The 21,433-nt window shown below is 42.8% G+C and overlaps 1 protein-coding gene across 3 annotated transcripts in view; it reads left to right on the top strand.

Moving 5' to 3' along the window:
• Nucleotides 1–21,433, top strand: part of sbno2b (strawberry notch homolog 2b) — a 72,142-nt gene that overhangs the window by 14,152 nt on the left and 36,557 nt on the right. For 2 of the 3 annotated variants that reach the window (XM_088621815.1, XM_088621812.1), the window contains exons 2-4: nt 4,840–5,053; nt 7,249–7,334; nt 13,542–13,641. In XM_088621815.1, the coding sequence (XP_088477941.1) occupies nt 4,937–5,053; nt 7,249–7,334; nt 13,542–13,641 (303 nt within the window). In that variant the 5' untranslated portion in view covers nt 4,840–4,936. Of the gene's footprint in view, nt 1–4,839; nt 5,054–7,248; nt 7,335–12,015; nt 12,161–13,541; nt 13,642–21,433 lie in introns of those variants that run through there. The other variant, XM_088621814.1, reaches the window with a different exon arrangement.

The raw sequence follows: 21,433 nt of genomic DNA, 5'->3' as shown, positions 1-21,433 counted from the left end.
CCCTCGGTGATTTCCATGTGCTTCTTCTGGCATGCCACCACGCGATGACGCAGCCGAGCGTGCCCAGCCTGTCGTCCGGCCTTCTTCAGCGGGATTGGCAACATGGGGAAGGCTTTAGGCCCAGGGGCCCCCCGTGTGTGGCTCTGGAGGGGCCCCCCGTGTGTGTGGCTCTGGGCCCGCTTGTCTGCAAATTCTCTTTAAAGCACCAGCTCCTGACCTGCTGGGAGAGGTTGCTTAGTGATGACCCTAAAGAAGGCTCCACAGCCAAAACGTTTTGTTTCTTTTCTCTCCTTTTTAGCGTGGAAAGAACTTTTACCTTTTCCCTTAGAATATAAATACTATTATTGTGAACCTATTGAGGTCATTTTGGATCCGCCTGGACTGAAACCTTGAGACCCACTGGCCCTGCAGGACTGTGGATCCCTCATGACCCACGCGGATCAGGGCAGAAAACACATCGCCTTCTATTCTGAAATCTTCTGTTGCCGAACTACAGTTCTAACTATAGTTTTACACTATAACCTCCAGGTTATAGGACACTACCCTGAGGGACAAATTACTCACAGGATGAGGCTCTCATTGAAGAATTGTACCTTTCCATCAACTGGTGCTGGAAGAATTACTTAAAGAGTTCTCCCTGACACTACCGCTCCATTCCATCACTGGCAGGCCAGGTGCGGTACCCAGCGCAGTTGTTAAGTTAAAGTGATTTGTGAGTTTTTTATAGGGAAAGAATCCTGGACATTTCTTTTTAATGAAGAAATGTTTCTTTGAAAGTTTCTTTCAGAACTGGGATTCAGAATGGTCTCGGTGCCATGTGCTGAATAAGAACAGGGGGGTCAGCTCCCTGATCCAGAAAAACCAGAGCTGCCTGTCCCCAATGCCTTCCTCTGTCCACAGAGCGCCCTCATTAGGCCGAGAAATCCCTGTTCAAGGTTGCTGCAAGCCCAGCCTTTTCTCGGACGGCTCTGTGGTGCGTGCCAGTGACCAGAGACCTGTGCCCAAATTGCGCCCGGGCTCTGATTCCTTCCTGGGAATGAGCCAGCATACTTCAGGATTCACAGTGCACTTGGGAGGGGGGGGGGAAGGGTTTTACTGGAAGACCCACATGGAGGCTGGAAAGAATCTAATTTATATACAGTATTTAAAAAAAACCTAGGATTAGGTGAGAGAATTATTAATAACCACGACTGTGAGAGAGGATTTGCATGTAATTTTCTGCACATCAGCTCACTCGCCTTCAGCAGTGTGGGATTTATCGGTGGAGAGGAAGCTCATTTCCAAAATATCGCCTAAGAAAAATCCCCTCTGTCTCAGACTCCTTCATGCTTTTTTTTTCCTGTTTGATTTGGATACTAAGATTATCCCCCACCCCATTTTATAAGAAAAGCACAGAAGATTTAAAATGCAGGATCACCTTTGTCTGATTTGCGTGTGTGGGTGGGGGGGGTAGACGGTGGTACTGGATTCGTGTACAATTAAAAAAACATGCCTGTAAGCCCTGATTTGTGTATCAGCCTGCGAAGGGCCTTGATGTGGGTAGCAGGCAGTAGTGCTGGAAGAGGCGAGCTTCCTTGTGAAATGAAATGAGTGACAGACCCAGAGAACGGAGTTGCGTGAGGCCAGGGCACAGGCCGAGCGCCACAGCTCCGGCTCTGGTTTATATCTGATGAGCTGACGCTCCAGTGAGCAAAGAAACAGGGTTTGTTTGAAAAAGATCTCCTGCGGCTTACATGCCACACAAGTTAACATCTTTTACTGGCAGAATTGAAAGCTTTTTAGGGACCAATCTGTTTTGCGTGATGCTGAAGCTAAACGGATGCTTTAGACCTATAATTTTTTTTTATTGTAGACCATATTAAAAGTTAAGGCATTTCTAAAAATCAAATCCCTCACGCAGTTTCTAACCTTCATTTGAACTGTAAAATGCTTGAACTTTGCTCTCTACAAGTATTTAGTACTTATCATTAAAGAGGCCATAGTAGTATGTCTTTTCAGAATAGGAGGGAGGAGTGAAACACAATTGCTTCTAACCCGTTATGTAGTTGTCCTGTACAGCAAAGTGTTTACTGTTTTGAATACTCTGTGAAGTCTTTCCCCCCCCTCGGTTTCCTGGCAGTGTTAATGACACTTACAGGAAGATGAAGTTTCTAAGCCAAATAATTATCATTGCAAAATATTGATTGCTTGTGCACGATCTGAAAGCCTGGAGTGACACTTCCCTGAGTTCCTTTTTTTGTACTAAGAGCTACTTAGGGTGCAGTACGAATGTGGAGGTGAGAGATGATGGCTGCAGTGTGTGTCTTGTCGGGAAGCCCTCGCTGGAGTTCTCGGATGGGACAGAGGCAGGCAGGCAGGTGGGTGGGCGGGGGGGGAGGTAGAGGCGTTCTGAATCAGAGGGTGTCAGTAGCGAGTGAGTTGAATGACTGTGGGTGAATGGAATAAACACTATAAAGCATTGATAAACGCCCACGCAGGCATTCTCATGGCGTGATGCTGAGCTCCTAAACCAATTCCCACATTGGCAGTTTTTATTGTCACTGAGGGAAAGCCTGATGTTGCTCATCTGTTGCAGGTCTGCGGAAAAGAAACCCAAAGATGGCTTTCTGTGTTTTTGTTGTTCTTACTAATGAACTTGCAATTGATCTGAGATCATTAACACTTCCAAAGAAAAATACAAAATGGGCTGTAGTAATCGACTGTAGTAATTGATTGTCCTTTTTGGCATTTTATTTTATTCCTCAAGAAAGTAATAAGGTGTACTCAGACTGTATTCCAGTAGAATATAGCACCAGGCCCCAGCTACGGCCTTCAAAAAGCTGGTTGTGAGGCAGCAGAGTTGAGTGATGAGTAAAACTGCACTCCAGGGTTATTGAGATTATTGGCTGGGAGTGCGCCTGTGCTCTGTTCCCTACAACTGGTGATTTGTTACGGGAATTCTTGTCTCAGTCAGCTTGTGGGAGGTTATTGCTTATTCTGTCTAACCAAGATACACCCTCTGCTCTACCCTTGTTTTCTTAAACGCTCTGGATAAAAACCCTTGGCTGTGTTTTAGAAGAATGCTCCTCAGATTGTTGAAATAACTGGCAGCTGTTGAAGCAACTGTAGGTGCCTTTAAGCAACTTATTATTATTGCTTTCTGTATGTTATTTATAGGCTAGCACATGTGGCTTTTCCTGCCACATAGGCTAGAAGTCAAGTAGAATCCAAAGTTAAGGCTAATTATACAAGCGCAGTTCAGTATTGCATTTGAGCAAAGTAGCTTCACTTGCTTCTGTCAGATTAATTATGTCCCTGGTAAAATTTTGTAATTGCGCCATATGTCTTTTGGGTTTAATTTTCTCTGCTGTTAACTGAGGAGACCGTATGTGCCTGGAAGGAAGTACAAACGAAAATTACAAGCAATTTCAAGACTGATAGCATTTGGAGGAACTACAGTGTAACACTGCTGTAAACTGTAATGTAGGGAAGTGTTATTGCTTGGGAGATGAATTTGACTTTGTCATGGGAAGGACTAATTTGCAGATCATATTCACCCACTTTGTTCTTTAAATAGGTCCTCTGCATTTGTCATTCTTCTTGAATGCAGCTGGATATCAAGTTTTGCCTTGCATCCGTTACAGGGATTGTTAAATTTTGGCCCTGAACTTCGAATGGCATTGGATTTCATGCGTTAAACGGTGTGATCAGATGAAGAACTGCTCGGTGGAGAACACCATGTGATTCGAGCTCATCAGAAGAGCAGAGAAGTTCGTTAATGCCAACCTTTGCTTCCCTGTCAGCGCAGGTGCAATTTCTACCCCTTTTATTTCTTCTGCTGGGCCCGACCCCTCTCCCCCACCTCTGAACTTTGAAGTCTTCACTACAGGCTGTCAGTGTCATGAATGGCCAGCCGTCTATAGTGATGATGTTACTAATAGTGGCAGCAGCAGAACGAATTCCAAAGTGTGCAGGAACTTGTCTGGTTCCCTTTTTTCTAGCATCTCTTGGCTCCCTGGACATGTTTATTTTCTTTTGTGGAAGCAAGTTGTAATAGAAAAGATTACAACTGTGGGGGGCTGGGGGCACGACAGGGCAGTGGTTAGCCTAGCTGCCTTGCAGCGCGGGGGCCCCCTGGGTTCAATTTCAGACCTTGGGGGGCTGTCTGCGTGGAAGTTGTATGTTCTTCATGTGGGTTTCCTCCAGGTGCTCTGCTTTCCTCCCTCAGTGCAAAGACTTGTAGGTAGGTCGATTGGCGTCTGGGAAAATTTGCCCTGGTGTGTGTGTCTGTGTCTGCCCTGTGATTGACTGGTGTCCTGTCCAAGGGTTATCCTGCCTTGTGCCGATTGCTTGCCGGGATAGGCTCTGGCGCCCCTGCAATCCTGTGTCGGATTAAGCAGATAGGAAACAGATGGGTAACATTATGCAAGTTTCATATCAAGTCTTTAATATTGATTATTGATTAATATTTGTACTATTACCAGATATTAAGCTGTACAGATGTAGAGCATTAAGAGTTTTGTTTTGCCTGGGCTACTTATTAGCCTGCAAAATACTGCATAGTGTCTTAGCATTTAAAAAAATCCTATTGCACATATCTGAAATGAGCTTAGATGCCACATTTGTCATCATTATTTTTGTTTTTCATTACCTTGCCACAGTGCATCAGTTGGGCTACACATCAATGGGCATAACATCGCTAGACGTGGTCTGTGTAACGCTATAACGCACAGCGTCATGGCTGTGTGCAACGGCCATCCATCATATTAGGCCGTGAACAAAAGCAGGAGACAGGATGTTCGCTGCCAAGAGGAGTTAAAAGATCACACCAGCACCTCTCTGCTTGGTCTCCTGTTTCAGGATATGGGCGAAGAGACGCGCCAGTAGGAGGCTCCAGTGTCCTATTTGGCAAGCAGCGTGGGTCAGCCGCTATGTGTCGGACAGGTGCCTGATACCCATGCTCTCCACACATCCTGTCATGGACGGGGAGAACTACCTGCACCCAGAGGGTCCCCAGCACGACAGCACCATGTACAGCTTGCCAACAGCCCCACTGCCCCACCCCGCGATGGAGGTAGGGCACCATCTTCCCAGGGCTGCTTGCCACCAGCCCCGTATATTTGGCATCTTCCTGTATATTTTAGATTTAGACCTGTATATTTTTACTTTAAATGAGATTCTATCTGTACTAATATGCCGTGACGGTGTATGAATGCTTCCGTTTTTTTTTTACGGTTTAAAACCACACGGGTAAGTAAATAAAAAACACACACAAGCTGTTATTTGTTAGTCCTCTTAAGAACAATACCAAATGTGCCTATGGAGGGCGGTTTTGTTTCAGGCGAATGTCTGGTTAAACCTGGATGTCAACTGTAATTTTCCAAAATACTTCCTCAGTTATAACTCTTCAAGATGGACTTTGTGTGACCTTTCTTTTGGCTTTTTACTAATTATTTTTTTTTTGTCTGCTATTTAAATCGCATACCAAATCTAAAAGGTTACCCTGTAGGCTGAATGTGGGTAAAAAGTAGGAGGGGAAGGTTTTTTTTTTTTTAGTGTTGCACAGGCCGCAGTGCTCTGTTGTTCATCCTGGGGCTTTGACGTTGCGGTAGCTTCCCTGTCTGTTTCATGTTTCTCATCTTATTGGAATATTTTTATTTGTGGGGGTGCTGGAAAATTGTAGTGAACCATTCTAAATACATGGCTGCCAGGAGCCATGTCACCCTGCAACTGGCAGCCCACTGAAGCCCAGCAGGTGTGAGCCTGGTCAGTACCTGGATGGGAGACCTCCTGGGAAACACTAAGGCTGCTGCTGGAAGAGGTGTTAGTGGGACCAGCTGGGGGCGCTCACCCTGCGGTCTGTGTGGGTCCTAATGCCCCAGTATAGCGACGGGGACACTATACGGAAAAAAGCAGCCACCCTTCAAACCCCACTGTGCCTTAAGAAGTACCATTCTTATGATGAGGCCTTAAACTGAGGTCTTGACTGCTTTGGTCATTAAAAATCCCTCGGCGCTTTGTGGAACAGTAGACCTGTTAACAACAGTGTCCAGCTACCTTCCGCTCTATCCTCGTGCGAACTGGCTTCTCTGAAGCTCCCCCTTAATTCGCTCAATTCCCCACCTGCCCTGCTGTGCAGTGAGGCTGCTGGCACAGAATGCCAATCACTCGTCGCACAATCGTCGTTAATTTCACGTCCTGTCAGTTGGCAGGTTTTCCCAGTTGCACAAACAAATCAAACTTAGTTTTAAAGAAGTGAGTCTACGTGCAACACTTACAAAAAAAAATTAATGGCAAAACGCTATCATTGATTTGAAAAAAGCACCTTTTCTAAGAGCTTTAGAGTGTGGATAAAAACTGTCAAGTGTTGAACTGCATTTCCAATCACCCTGCCAACTTTCTGCACATCTCGCAAGTGCAGGTGGGGTGCTGGGGTGGGGATAATTTGGTTTACTATTTATTTGGCATTGCCTAATTTTATGATATCCTTTCTTTGTCTCAGACTGGTGACAGGCACAGTGGCACAGCAGCGCAGCGCCGGCCGGGAGATAGAATCTCTCCTGCTGAGCGTGTTTAATGACTCAGAGGTTAACTATGGCCTGCGTACCACGGCACAGCCTTTTCATCTTGTAATCTAGCGCTGTGTGCCTTGGCCTGGCTGAAAGTTCAGTGGCAACCCTGAATCTGCTGTCAGCTGTTTTTTCTTCCTGAAACTCTGCGGTGGTAAAGTACTGTATGCACTGTAAAAACCACTGGGGGTCACCACACCGGCACAGGGCTGGGAATGGAATGCAGGGGAAAAAGGGAGAACGCTGTCAGTCTGGGAATCCTGTTCCTTCCCTGTCCTTGCATCCTGGATTATTATCTTTAAAAAAAAATATTCTGTGGTTTATGGCTGACTTTTGGGATGAGTCAGACAGTCTGTAGCCTAATCAGTTTTGTCCCACCCAAACTAGATAGCGATATCATGCCAAAGCAGAATATGCATCCCTTAAAGAATGGCTGTCAATAATGGAATGCCAATGCAATGACATTCTGTACTCCTATGCAGGGGGCTATCACTGTTTTCTGCAGAGTCATTTCAGTCAGGAATCTTAAGCTTATAGATCTTGGTGTTTTATATTCAGGTTCACGTACAAAACAAGTGCTGACACCAGTAACTTTTGGGATCACAGTGTTTAACAGTCACTTTCCTTCTGGGTGCATCAGGAATCTTTTTTTTTAAGGGACTCCTTCTGCCTTTTCAATTTATTTTCTGTTCTCTTTCAGAGCCAAATGTATCCTCCCAGTTCGTGGCCATCATTCTCACATGCATCTCCATATAACTTGCACTATTCTATGCAACCTGGAAACCAGTAAGTACACAATTGTCCCAGAAAGAATGGTTATATTTTGGGTCACTTGTTTTCTTTATTTCTGTTCATTCTTACTTGAATCTGCAATTAATGATGTTAATTTCTTTTTTTTTAAAAAAGAAACCTTGAGAAATCAAGCTCTGATATTTTTCTAGTTGTATCTTGCCTTAATGATTGCCGTGTTCTAGCTGTAAGCTGGTGGCGTTTTTAAATTCAGCCCTAAAATGCAGAGAAGCAACAGGGAGATTGATTAAGGATTACTTAATAGGTTCACAGAGTATTAGTTAAGCATTTGCTTTAAAAAGGCCTCTGTTGAAGTATAGAGCATTACAACAGAGCAGAAATGCGTTTCCTGCAAGGTTGAAAATTGTCCGAGACAATCTCACTGTTGCACATTTTCTTTTGTCAGAATGGGAGACTTTTAAAGCTGCATCGTTTTGGAATGAATAAAAGCTGAAAGCTGACAGCCGCCTCCTAAAAGAGATCTGTCCTTGTAATTAATCTAAAACTGGTTCTGGCAGAGGTTAAAGAGGGTCTTGTTGAGGTGTGTGTACACATTGAGAAGAGACACGCAGAGCAAATACAAGATAGCGCTGAATTCTAGCTGCCAGGGAAAAACTCTTTTGGGTGACATGGTGGCGCAGTAGTTATCACCATTTTCGCAGTGCACTCTGGTTTCCTCCCACAGTCCAAAGACATGCTTGGGGGATTAATTGGCTTCTGGGAAGACTGGCCTTGGTGTGAGTGTGTGCATGTCTGTGTGTCCTGCGATGGACTGACATCCTGTCCAGGGTGTATCCTGCCTTGCACCCGTTGCTTGCTGGGATAGGCTCCTGTTCCCCCTCTACCCTGTATTGGATAAAGTGATTGGAAAATAGATGGAAGGAAACAAGCACTCTTTGATTAGCTGTCCTTCCTGAAAAGATATAGAGGTGTCTTTCATGCTTTATTTTGTTTGTGGCCATCTGTTTCTTCTGTTTCTTAGCCATGGAGATCTGAAGATGTGGGACTGATAGACAGCTACAGTGGGCTTTCTGGACTGGCATAATCATGCAATTGAGTCCTTGCAGCTGTCATAGATATCTGCAGTAATCATAATTGGAAGGAAGCTAGTTTTCCTTTGTACATCTTTATTGAACATAATTTCCAGAAAAAAACCTTTTGCAGAAGTCTTCAGCTGGTTATCTCATGCACAGTTCTAAGCTGTGCATCATTTACCCAGTTTAAAATCTAAAGTGTACGAAAGTATTTCCTATATATTCTATGCGGACTTCTTCCTAATAAACTGTACCACAGCACATAAGTGGAGACTACATGGAAATACATTTAAAACCAAGGACAGCAGGCACATCTTTACGCAAAGGCTTGTGGGAGGCTGGAACAAGCTACCCAGCTGTGCTGTAGAAAGAAACGGCTCCATGTTATCAGCTAGCTAGAAACTACAAATTGGCCTAAATGTGGATGGATGCTGCACATTGGTGGTGCTGGAGGGGATCCCCATTACCTGTAAAGCGCTTTGAGTGGAGTGTCCAGAAAAGCGCTATATAAGTGTGAGCAATTATTATTATTATTATTATTTTATTATAAATGGGCTGATGGACCTCCTCTCGTTTGTAACTCCTTAAAACTGACTTCTTAGTGCTGGTCTGATAAAGTAGCTAAAACAGACGTGAACTTGCAAAACACTGGCAGCAGAGATAAGCCACCCTTGTGTTTGCAGCCTTTTGCCAGTATTTTTTACAGTTGTAAAATGTACAGCAGTAAGATGTGTTGTTACAGTCATTGTAGCCTCTGTTACATTTCCTGGACGAAAATGTAAAGGCTCCTGGAGTTGTGGGCTTGTTCCCTCATGTATTACTTTATTCAGAGATATAATTTCTAGTAATCTGAAAATATGATGCTTACAGCTTCTCTTAAACTTTCCCGATGTCTCTTGATTCCATTTCCATCTTCATAGATACTGTTTTGGGGATTTGAGATCCCAGAGAAAGATGAGTTTTTTTTTCCTTAGAGCAGTAACGGGCTCTGTGATGTGTATACGGCAGTCGATTTTTCAGTCTACTGTTCCGTAAAACACCGTTTTGAAAAGCTATCGGGCATTTCCTGCCTTAAATCCCAGTGACACTTAAAAAATGAAATGTTTGCCAGCATCATAAGAAAAGATCCCATGAAGCTAGTGAGTATTCTACATGATAGTGTCAAGTTGTGCCAGCTGGTGTGGATCTCTGGAATATAATTTAATTATTAATAGAGTTCGCCGAAAAAGGCTCGTCCTGCTGTACATATCATATTAGTATGTATGCACAAGAGTCATAGTCTGGGTCTGTGCACGAGAGAACTCAAGAGCTCTACCACTTTTGCTTTTGAAGTACCATATAATGCAGTAAGCATGATTTAATGCTTTTGGTTTCAACATTACCCCACATTTCCAGCAATGAAAAATTCAGGCCTCTACTTTTGATTTAGAATCTGAAACTGCAAACTAGGAGCTTTAAACGCTTGCTCGTTGTTTATGGTGTTGTATGAAAGGTGTGCATGTTAAGCTACTCCTGCCTCACTTTCGCACGCCCCTAGACATCTCTTCCTCTCGGCATCTTCTGCCTCTGTGCCCCCTCGTTATCAGTGCGATTTCGCCACATCTTCTTCTCCTTTTCTGTCTTTGTCGCGGGGAGCTGGTGCTTTCACAGGGTTTTGGATCTGGGCGTCCAGCTTGTCCATGTGCGCATCGTAAGGCACCCGGGGTGGAAGGGCTGGCCTACAACGCCCGCTTTCTTCCCGAACTCCTGAAGATCGAGTGATGGATCGGTTGTTAACTGTGCCTGGCAAGCAGAAAGCGAATCCATAGTTCGGTCAATACGTTGTATTGAATCGGATGAGGGGAAAAGGAATCGTAGTGTTATGTCACGTGTTTTTAAGTAAAATTGTCCATTCCCATCTCCTGCAATCCCTAGGGAACAAAAGCTCTATTCCAGGAATTTGTCTCTTAATCGCATCAGCCCCTCACAATCTCTAGCCTTTTCATCTCATGCTAAAATTTTATTTCTGTGCATGATTTGAGTGCCTCTGTCTCCTGTGGTGAAGCCAAAGACCCTAACCAGGGGTTTCATCTCAGGGAATGAAAAGCTTGCTGTCGCCAGACCGCACCGCCAGTGTTGAGCACTGTTTATTATTTTTTTTCTTTGCTCACTTGCAAAATAATCATTTCCAAAGCTGGAGCAGCAGCAGCTACAGCAAGGTTTTACCCAGACAGTTGTTCTAGACTTGAGGGTAGTTTTTTATCTCCGTTGGTGGCATGGCTGGATGAGGGCTTGACAGGAGACTTGCTTTCTTTTAAAGGAGAGAGGCTTAATGGTCTCTCTTTTTATTTCAAAGGACAGCTTTGATAGGAAAACACAGGAAGACATCATAGACCACATCCCCCGCCTGCACCCCTCCTGCACCAAAGAATTGGTTAAACCTAGGCCAGGCCTGAACCAGTCATGTAAAACCAAGATAAATGTTAATGTTTTAGTGAATTAAATAGTTCTGCCCTTATTTTTCTAATGCTTGGACAGTGTGAAGGGCACAGTTTGAGTCTGTAGAGCACAGTTTGAGTCAGGTAGAGGAACAGAAGCACAGTCTCGGGGTTGAGACGTGAGTGCACTTTGGCTGTGTGAAGAGACGCTTGACCACACTGTGTGCATGATGGCGTGCCTTCCGTGTTAAGAGTGGAGGTGTTGTTGCTTTTCTTCCCCGTGGTGCGAGTGTTTATCGTACGTGCGACCTCCAACCATATCCTCCCGTCAGCAGAAGCGATCTGATCGCTTCACGTCAGAAACCAGCTCTCTCGTCTCTCTCTGAAACGGCATCGGCCTTGTCGAACGAGCTCATGGATCCGGCAGGAAAGCGTGACTGCAACAAATTCCCGGCGTGCACACAAGACATTCCTGCCTTCGTTTGGGGTGGGGTGGGGGTGGGGGGGATTCAGTTACAAACGGTCTGAACTTGGAAAGTTTGGTACTGCTCTCTCAGCTGACCTGGTACCATCTTTAAATGATGATCTGTTAAATGCTGTGCTGTGATAATACGATTGTTAGCGGTATGAAAATCCCCATCACAGTGATTGAGCATCTGTTTGTCCAGGTTCACCTCTGACATACAGGCCCCCCATTCTCTGGGTGTTGAAGAATCTCATTCTGTGTTAGTGTCCACTTTCCAAGTTTTATTAAGCTTTAAATTAGAAATGAAATTCCTCACAAAATTGACCAAGCTGCAGGCTTCCTGTTGGTCTCATTGGGTGCATCTCATGTTTCAGAATTCCTGACACCCAACACAAATCCCAGAATCCAGGGTGTGTTTTTTATGTATTTTCTTTCGTTCTGTAGGTGAAAGATGTTTTTTTCTTTATCTGAACTCTAGTTAGCCAGTTGTGTTTTTGACTCAAAACGAAACTAAAAGTACAAATGCCCAACAACCCCGAACAAAGACATGCTGGCCTCTATAAAAACACTGCTTATATCTCCAATTTACCTCTCTTTTTGTTTTAAGTGAATTAAAAAGGTACTCGAAAAGGGTGTTAGTTGATTATTCTCTGAAAGACACAGGAGGACATGTAAAGTGTAATGTAAAAGTGTGGTGTTTTTCCACAAGGAAGTGATTCTGTCCTGAGATAAAGACAAAACTGAAAGCTGTTTTTTTATGAGATCATATGGTTATACCGAGAAGTGTTTGAGAGCTGAGATCCCTTAGTTCACTTTGGTCAGGAGTGGCAGAGGGACAATGATGGGCACGATCAAGTCTGAGACATTCCAGTCCTGTGGAATATTACCGCTGAGCAAGGATGAAAGGTTGGCAGCTCTTTTTGTATGAATAAGACGGAATGCGGTGTTATTTAAGCTAAAAATATCCTGTTTCTGTTGTTCAGGATACTCCCGTTTAAAGAAAACAAGCTGTGAAGATTAGAATGTGCTTTGAACGCGTTTGTTAATGGCGAAAAATCCATTCAGATCACTACATAGAAAAGATTTTACTATACATGGTAACTTGTCGGTTACCGCAGGATATGTTTATTCATTAGTATTTACATTTTAAGTAATAGTCGTCAGTTCTCTGTAATTGAGTGTCAAAAATGTCATCACTTGCCCTAGACGTATATAACCAGTGCTTTGGCAAACCTCTGTTTGTCATCTCCTTTAGGCAAACTAGCTGTTTCAGTTACGTGATATCGCAAGTCTGAAGTCATTTCTTTCACTTGTTAGAAACGGAATTTTTCAGATGAAGAGTTTCTGAATCTGGGAGCTGGTTCCAGGTTTGTAGTCTCCTGGGTGAGCTCTGGTTTGTGTTTTAATGTGCAAAAACGTAGAGCATAGGAATTATGAATGAGACAAAGGCATATGTTTCGTATAGCTTGTTTGATAGTAGCTAATTGGTTTGAGGATCTCATCTTTTTCCTGAAGGGATCCAGGATAACTTCAACTACAAGGCTAAGTAGCTTGCTCCACACTCCTACAAACCTTTGGGTAAAGAAGTGCCTCCTGTTCATCATGCTGTGAGAACTCAGTTTGGGCAAATTGTATAGTATTGGTTTTTCGTTACTACTGTAAGTGTGAGTGGGTTGTGAAAAAACTACAGGGAAACCAGAAAATCTTTCACTTTGTTGCAGAAGTTATACAGGGCAGGGTTCAAACTGAATCTGTAGTGTTGACAGGCAGTAATGAGGAAGTTTCTGCATGTTGTTCCGACAATAATAGAGCAAGTGTCTAAGGAGAGAATCTGTGCCTTCATTAAGTATCTTCAGTTCAGTTCTAAATCACGTCCATGGAAGGACTGAACCTCATACACTGTGGCACCTTGTGCTCTCTTGCAAGAACTCAAGAGCTTTACAAGAATGCGTTAACCTTTGCTTAAAGATGTGCTACTTTCAAGCTGTGCTACCTCTGTGTGCGGTTCATGAGTCAGTATTTACTTTGGATTTTGGATTTGGACACGATGAGAGAAACGCTGAAACATGGCGTGAACTCCGCCTGCCTTAGTTGTGTGAGGTTCTTATGTTCGGGGGTGTCTCTCTCCCCGAATGAAAATGACAAAACATGAGATGAAAAATGTCTTCAAAATTCCCATTATAGAAATATTTTCAGCTACATGAATTCTCAATATTTTATGTCTGTGCTGTTTTTGGAACTCAATGTTTGTAACTGACTTTACTGTCCCTGTTCTTTTCTCTTGCAGGCAATACACCACTTCAGATATGCAAATGTTCAATTGTCATTCTTTCTCGGACATAGACTTATTAAACCTTCACCTTCCCAGAAATGGAGAACTTCCTCAGGTAAAGACTGGTCTTTTTCCCAAGGGATACATTTAATGTTCTTCAGATGTGAGATGCATTAATGTAGAAAAATAAATAAGCAGGAAGCGATTTTAGATGCATCTGTTTTCTAACAGCTTTATCTTATACAGGGTTGTAGGGGAGCTGGAGCCTAGGGATCAAAGATCCAGTGTAAATCCAGCTGGTAAAAAATCCAGTGTGCTGTTGTTATTATGAGGTTGTCTGCATTTATACACAGTTTATAAAAAACATTATTGGGAAATGCTATTTTAAAGGACCTAGTGGGATGTGAACGCATTACTGTTGGTCCAATGAGAGGCTTTGTCAGCGTGTCACAAGGGCAAAACGTTTACATGCCATACCATGTAGTATCGTGTAGAGCCTTTGACATTGGGCTTTTATTAATTGTCTCACGCTTGAAAATCTTAGGGAATTGTCTTGAGTGTTTTTGTTGCTGTAGAGGCACAGGATTTCTTGATATTGGCGTTTGTTTAGGGATTTCAGGTCTCCAGGGCCAGAAACGTGTTGTGTTGTGTTGTGTTGTGTTGTGTTGTGTTGTGTTGTGTTGTGTTGTGTTGTGTTGTGTTGTGTTGTGTTGTGTTGTGTGTGTGTGTGGTGGTGCTGCTGGGAATGGGAGCTTCCCATTTTCGGATAATCCGGCGCGTATCGTGCGGCAGGTGAGTTTCAGGTTTAGTTGCCCTGTGCGTTGCGATCGGGGCTGGTGGCGTTCTGGGGCGGGTCATCCCTTTCAGTTTGCTGCGTAGGGTGCGCCCAGACGGAGCGCTGTGCTTCCTTGTAGGCGGAGCAGCGCTGCCGGATGATATCATGGGAAAGTACCTGAAAGCGATCCGAACGGGGACCGGCCTCGGGCTGTAGGTGTGCTCGGATTCGAGACCGGAGCTGCAGGAGAAGGGGCGGGGGTGGCGGGTGGGGGTTGGGAATGCAGAGCAAACGTAGGCCTTGGAATCTGAACTGAGTCATTTTGGTTTTAGAGCTAAAAGGCAGCCCCCCCCCCCCCTTCTTATTAAACAAAATGATTTTATTTGAATCCAGACTGTCTGCCTGAGGTGAAGTGTTGCCGCCAGCATGCTTTCAGGCTGTAGATGAAAAGCAAATGAAAAGGGCTGAGTGTTTATTTCAACATGACCAAGAGATTTAGATTTATACCCTTTTCCTATTTTCTTTATCACGACATTTCTACATTTCTGAGAATTTTTCCTGTTTTGCATATCTGGAATGCTGTTTTGATGTCGTTGTTTTGCGAATGTATGGCTGATTTATCATGCTCCTCTGCTGTTCTTCAGAATTCTGATTTGCATTTAATTTTTTTATCCATGTGGATTTCATTGGATGGTATTACGGTATAGCATAATGCTCCCTCTTTCATATGCATGTTAGAGGAGATTATTTTGTCTTTTGCCTTTTTAATGGAGCTGCAAGGAAACTGGGACGGGACAAACTTATTGCAATAACCTAATTGTGGGCATTTATCACGTCATAAGAATATTACAGATAATCATCATCTGTTAAGGCTTTGGCAAGACCCGGAGGTGAATCCAGCAACATCTAGGGTGGTTGTGTATTTTATGAACTGTCTTCTTTTAGACGAGAATTTTTTTTTCCCCACCATGTCTCACATCTCTCTCATGGCTAAGTCTTCCCATGTATGGAGCCTTCTTACCTTACCAGCTGCACACAAGGCTATCAGATTGATGCAGACTTGCAAATTCATAAGTTAACAACACAAGAATAATATACTTAGGAGCAACGCGGCCCGCGTAAAAACCTAGACGTTTTTCGTTCGGTTTAGCTCAGCAGTAAGTTGTACTGGGTTGAGCTGTATGGTCTGCCAGTGAGTCAGGCCACTGGGAAGAGAGGGCTGGACAGTATTCCTGCCAGGAAGAACCGGCTACGCAACCATGTGCACGTTCTCAGATGCAGACCCTGGGAGCTGAGCTGTTCATCTCCAAGGCTCTGAATTTTCTCACGGTTCTAATTTATTCTAGAATGTTTAAACCCAAATGTCTTTCTCCTTCGCCTCTCCTGGCAGATTACCGATTTACTTACGGTATCTTTTGTCTGGCAGAGAGGAAGACGTTAATATTTTAATTATTATTTTTGCCTTTTAGTTACTGATATGAAGGCCTTTTTCTTTTATCCTTCTCCATGCCTTGCCAGTAGTGTTGTTTGGTGTTTAGAGGATGGAGGCAAGCTGTATTTGTTCAAGAGAACTTTTCACCCCTTGCCTCTGAATACGCTGTAAGAGGTCAGGTATTGAGTTAATAAAAACGAGGAGCTTATTTGAAAAATGTAATTTTTCAAATAAGTGTATGGGATTCTTTGATTTCTTCCTTGGTTGTCAGTCTGTGCAGAGTATCAGCAGAAGGCTTGAGAGAAGCATCCCGTGAGAGTTTCATTTGAAATGTAGACCTTGGCCTTTTTGTATGTTCATTCTTTTCGTCATCGTGTTGCACATCGTGCCTTGTAGGAATCGGAGAGTTTCAGGGTACAGAAGGTTCAAAGGCAGGTCAGATTGGTGAGTGGCAGAAACAAGTTTCCTCATTCCATCCTGTGTCCACGTAGCATTGAGTGTTCAACTTCTAATTTTTTAAGGATAAACACCTTCAAATTTTCCACACTCCCCCCCAAAAATGGAGTTTTTCAGACAATAGAACTACGTGACAATTTGCAAGTGACAAAGTATTGCTGTAGATTTCCTTTTTGTTAATCTCTAACGTATATAAGGGCTCACTGTAGAACTGTACAGTTCTGTCCGTATAGAAATCTGCATAGAATCTCAATTGAAAAAGGTTACTGTGCAGGGTGCGGTGATTGAAGATGATCTTGGTATAGACTTCAGTTGATAATATTAATTGTTATTCTTTGTTTTGTTATTGGTGGGGTACCTTAGCTAGGTTTTGATTGATAAAGTGGGGAATCTCATGGATTCCAGTTTGATTGCTTTTAAGGGTTTGAATACATATCCTTGATCTGTGTACAGCTTACTAGTTCCTAGCCTAATGTCCTGAGCCACCACTGTTCTGCTGCCTTTGTCTGTCTTTGCATGAATACCAGTGTGCGGCTCTGGTTTTGGATGAAGTCATGCTCTGCTCTTATTCACTCGCACCTGTGGCAGTGCCTGTCAGACAAGCACACAAGCCGCAAACCAAATTTGTTTATTCCTGACTCAGCTCCGTGGTACGCTTTGCCAGAAAAAAAATAGGCCTCTCTGCTTTTCATTAGCTTGTCCATTTGAATTAAAACGGGGAAAAAAAAAAACCCTGTCAAATTCGGGTGTCTTCTTAAGGATGAGTTTTTCTAGTGTTTGGGTTTACATTTAAACAGGATTTAGAGGTTATCCGTGATCTGAATGTTTGCAACTCTGAACAATAGGTGTTTGTTTTAGAACTGTTGGTGTTTATTATCACTGGAGGCTTGGTCCCACATAAGCGTGTATTCTATCAAAACCCGTTTTGCTCCTCAAGTTTCCATCAAATGGATTGTGTCTACTTGGGCTGGTGTAAGACAGGACATCAGACTTGCTTTGGCACGTAATATATTTAAGTGTTTTTAGCCTTAAAAGATCCTACTACTTCTACCAGAAAAAACATAGGAACTGTTTCAGCTCTTTTACATGAGTTTTACCAATATTTGCCCAGTATTGCACTGTTAAGTCACAAGGTTGTGAATGCAGTCTCACTGCTGATGCTGTGAATATAAACCTACAAGGCCCTCAGTTACAGTGGCCATCACCTCCTGTCTCCCCTGTGGCTTGTGGAGGCAGAGCATCAGCATGAGACACGCAGAGAAAATTCAAGTCATGTGCTCGTGAGCAATACTTCCCTTCAGCGCCCAGGGTATGGTGTGTGCTACCAAAGTCCACTCCACAGTGCAGTACACTGGCATGCCTGCTGGCCGTGCCACACAGAACCAGACAGGAATCTAGTGAGCAGAACTTGAACGACATCAGAGCTGTAGAGCCACCCTCGGTGCCGATGGTTTTATACCAGGGCACTGGAGAATTGACCTTAGTGCATTAGTGTGTCCCCATACAGTGTATACGTTTGTCTAAGAGTGCCTTTCCGTTTCAAAAACGGCTTGGTTGATTTGATTGCCTGGCGCATCATTGCCGCTGATCTGTTTGGTAAACAGTCAAGCATGCTGCAGTGTCACGCAGTGGCGTCAGATCGTAGCACTGTTCCTTTAAGAAGCACTCCTGCACGCATGAGACCTTTTATCCACCCTCATTGACTTGAACTCGAACCCTAGGGTAGCTGGTCATTCCAGCAGGGCTCAACTGGAGTGCTCTGCTTCTGCGCTGCAGCGATATAGCGATCCATATCATTCTGCATACCAAGCCTTGAGAAAGTTAATGGTAGTTCATTTGTGCAATATTTCTTTTCAATTTTATATCGTGTTTGTATGCTTATACACTGCCTTTTGTTTTTTTAATTTGTGTCATGCTCCAGTACACCAATGAATGCTTTGCCTTCCTTTCATCAGACCTTTGCTGTGTCTTAATACACTTTACACTGCTTTTTCCTTCATCTTTTTCAGTGTGTACCTACAGGCCTTTTTAAAGACTTTAAAGAGTAGGTCCACAGCTGAAGTATCAGCACTGTATTTTGTAACATAAAAATGAAATGAGTTGCTAATTTACCAAATTAAAAAGATCTTCAAGAAGATCTGGCATCTTGAAAGACTTCAATAACTTACCAAAACTTTCTTATTACAGAAGAACGGACACACCTAGCCAATTAGTAATGTTTTGGGACTGTGGATCTGCATCCTTAATGATTTAAGTTACTTAGTTAAGAGCACAAGCTAAGAACCTGATTTCTGTTTCTGAAGCATTTCAGGGCTGTTTCTTTGTTGTCTTCGGCACGGATTCAGGATATCCTTGCATTGTGTTAAAGTGCTATGTGTGCTGTTTACAGGATGTGATTGTAGATGAAAAAGAAAGAAGTCTTCGATAAACTCCATTGGTTGTTGCAGCAGTTTATTTCTTTAACACTGGAGCAGCACTTTATCTTGACAGTCAGTGGTTCTGAAGTACAGTTCAAAAGGGTGAAAAACATTTGCTAACACTCCTGTAAAATATTGAACTTTCAGATTTAGAATTTGTTTAAAAGATGTTTAGAGGATGACTTATTACAAACAGCTTTTACTTTTACAGGGTTTTTTTACAAATTAAAAAGCTAGGCAGGGATCTCCTAAAATATTCCTTCTGTTTTTTTTTTTCCTTTGGTTTCTCTTCAGCTGATTGTAAGAAAACACAAACTACTTTGGCTTTAAAATGAAAAATCTAAAATGCCAAGTGCAGTAAAAAAAAAAATAGACATTCAATGACAGACATTGGGTAGGTTGTGATTTGTGAATGATGTTTTTATTGAGGAGGTAAAAGATTGAAAATTTAAGCTATCCAGCTTCTTCACAGAAATGTGTTTGCAAAATTATGCCTAGGATGTTGACCCTCCCTGACATTTTAATGTGTTTTTTCAGGCCTGAATAGTAAATCCTTGTGTTCTGGCAGTAGAGTTTCGGTAAATCCAGGCTTAATATTCTCAAGGGTGGCTGTCTCCTCTTATTGAACAGCTCGCCGTCGCACACCAGTAATGAAGCAAGTGTTTGAGTAGTTTGGGCAATCAACAGTCCAGTGCTGTGTACCAAATCGATTCTTTTCAGAGCTTTCAGAAAAATGAGAATTTAGTACAGTTCTTAAAAGAATCTTAAAGAATGTATTTCTTTAAAATAGATCTTTTCCAAAAACAATTTTGTTGTTGGAGCAAACTTTATTTAACTAGATTGCTTAGGCAAGGAGGTGTTGCAAGGGCAGTTTGCTTTCCATGTAGATAGCTATCGTTTTTCCAGGAAAGTGGAGAGTTATTGCATAATGCTGTGAAGTATAAAGAGAGATCCTAGTGGTCATTCAGGAGGCAGCATTAATCTGAAACTAATTTGGAAGAGAACGGAGATATGCAAGTGTCAACACTGGTAAAATAAAATATATACCGAAAGGGGAAAAAAAAGAACTTACTGGGAAATTGAATACACAACCACATGTGTAACTTTAACCACAGTCTGAGAAACCTCAAAGCAAAATAATCTTCGGAGGAGAGAGCTGGCCACAGATTAACTGCATGTCATAGGTCTTAAGCAATCCTAAAGATATTTCCACCTCTTGTGTCTTCAGAGTTGTGTTCCCCTACCTGTCTCAGATATGCACTTGATATGCTTGGTGTGAGCATGCTGCACATCACTCCGTAAGCAACCAATATATATTTACTGTGCTGCATAGACGTGTGAATTCACACACCAGAGCTCTGCAGCTAAATAATCTGGATTTTGCTAATTAAAATGTATTTATACATTCGATTTGGTCAATTTCATTCATGTTAAACAGATCACTGCTTTTTTTTTTTACCTTTTAGGGGGTATTGGACTTGGAACAAAACTGGAGTCTCCCTTGTGTTTGCAGAAGTTAGGTACTAATACTGCACACCAGCAAGAGTCTTAGAATTCTATTTTGGCAGGAAATCAAACTAAACGTCCTGTTTGAATGTAGCGCTCTAGAACGAGCTGTAGTGAGCTCTTTGAATGTGTAGTGCAAAGTAAGTTATTTAGTGTCAACCACAGACCAAGGGCTGCACTTTTTGAAGAGGTCCAAAACAACAGTCTTTATTTTTTTTAGTATAATTATATAGATGAAAGACAAAGTTTTTTTATGAGTAATAAAAAAGTGCTTTGGTTTGCTACTGAAGTCTTTTTTTTGTTTTGTTTAGTGGAACATTTTCAGTTGTCACTTGTTGAAGATGATTTAATAAAGATTTTATTCCACTCACTGATATTTCGATGAATGCAAAGTGCTTAAAGAATTCCGAAACTAAACAGTCGTATTGCAGAATTTTTTCCATAGTTTAGTTGAGGTGGCAAAAATAGGGTTAATGTCAACGTATGTACAAAGTGTTTACATACATATATTATTTCACAGCTGGTGTTTAGTAATGTCTCTGAAATGCCAGGAGGAAATGCTGTCAGTCCTTATGGGAACTGAGCTGTGCAGAAAACAAAGCCTTTATGTAAGCAATCACCCTGAGATACAGCAGTGTAGGGCTGAGTTATAAACACCCACTCTAGGTGGCGACATGGAGCACTCGTTAGGATTCTGTACTCTTGTCCCGAGGAATGTGGGTTCAAATCCCAGGTGGTACTACTGTACCCCTGAGCAAAGTATGTCTCCTGCATTCCAGTAAGTGCCCTGCTGCGTAAGAGGGACCGGTTTCTTTTCAGTTGACATTACGTGGTAAAATTAAAGGGAAAAAAACAGTCTTTTGGAAAAATATTAAGGCCTGCGTTTCCCTATAAGGAAAATACTTTTTTTTTGTTTCACCATTGAGTCACTCTTGTAGATCGACAAGCTATGTGGTGTGAACATGAGCCATACCACCAGGAAGTCTGTGGCCTGGGTCACAGGCGTAACAAGTGTGGCCACTTTTTAGCTGAGTGCTCAAGTGCTACGCCCCACAGCCTTTAGGGCACCGTGAGGAAATGGGTTCATATCTGTCATGGTACTGTGACGGCCACAATCCTAGGCCCAGCGATACCAAGAGGAAATGGGTCAAACTTAAGTCCGTCTCCGATCGATACCAATACTTTCCTGCCACCCACCGATTGCGCGAGGATGAGATCATGGGGCACTGACCTGCTGTGTGTGTAGGCAGCTGTCTTTACCAAGCTCCTAACCTGGTGGGGGGTGAATGGCAAACCACAGTTTCAACTTCTCTCTTCTTCG

The sequence above is a fragment of the Lepisosteus platostomus genome, chromosome 27 (assembly GCF_059453375.1).
Source record: "Lepisosteus platostomus isolate fLepPlt1 chromosome 27, fLepPlt1.hap1, whole genome shotgun sequence".
In the NCBI taxonomy this organism is placed as follows: Eukaryota; Metazoa; Chordata; class Actinopteri; order Semionotiformes; family Lepisosteidae; genus Lepisosteus; species Lepisosteus platostomus.
This window is presented reverse-complemented; position numbering and strand designations above follow the sequence as displayed.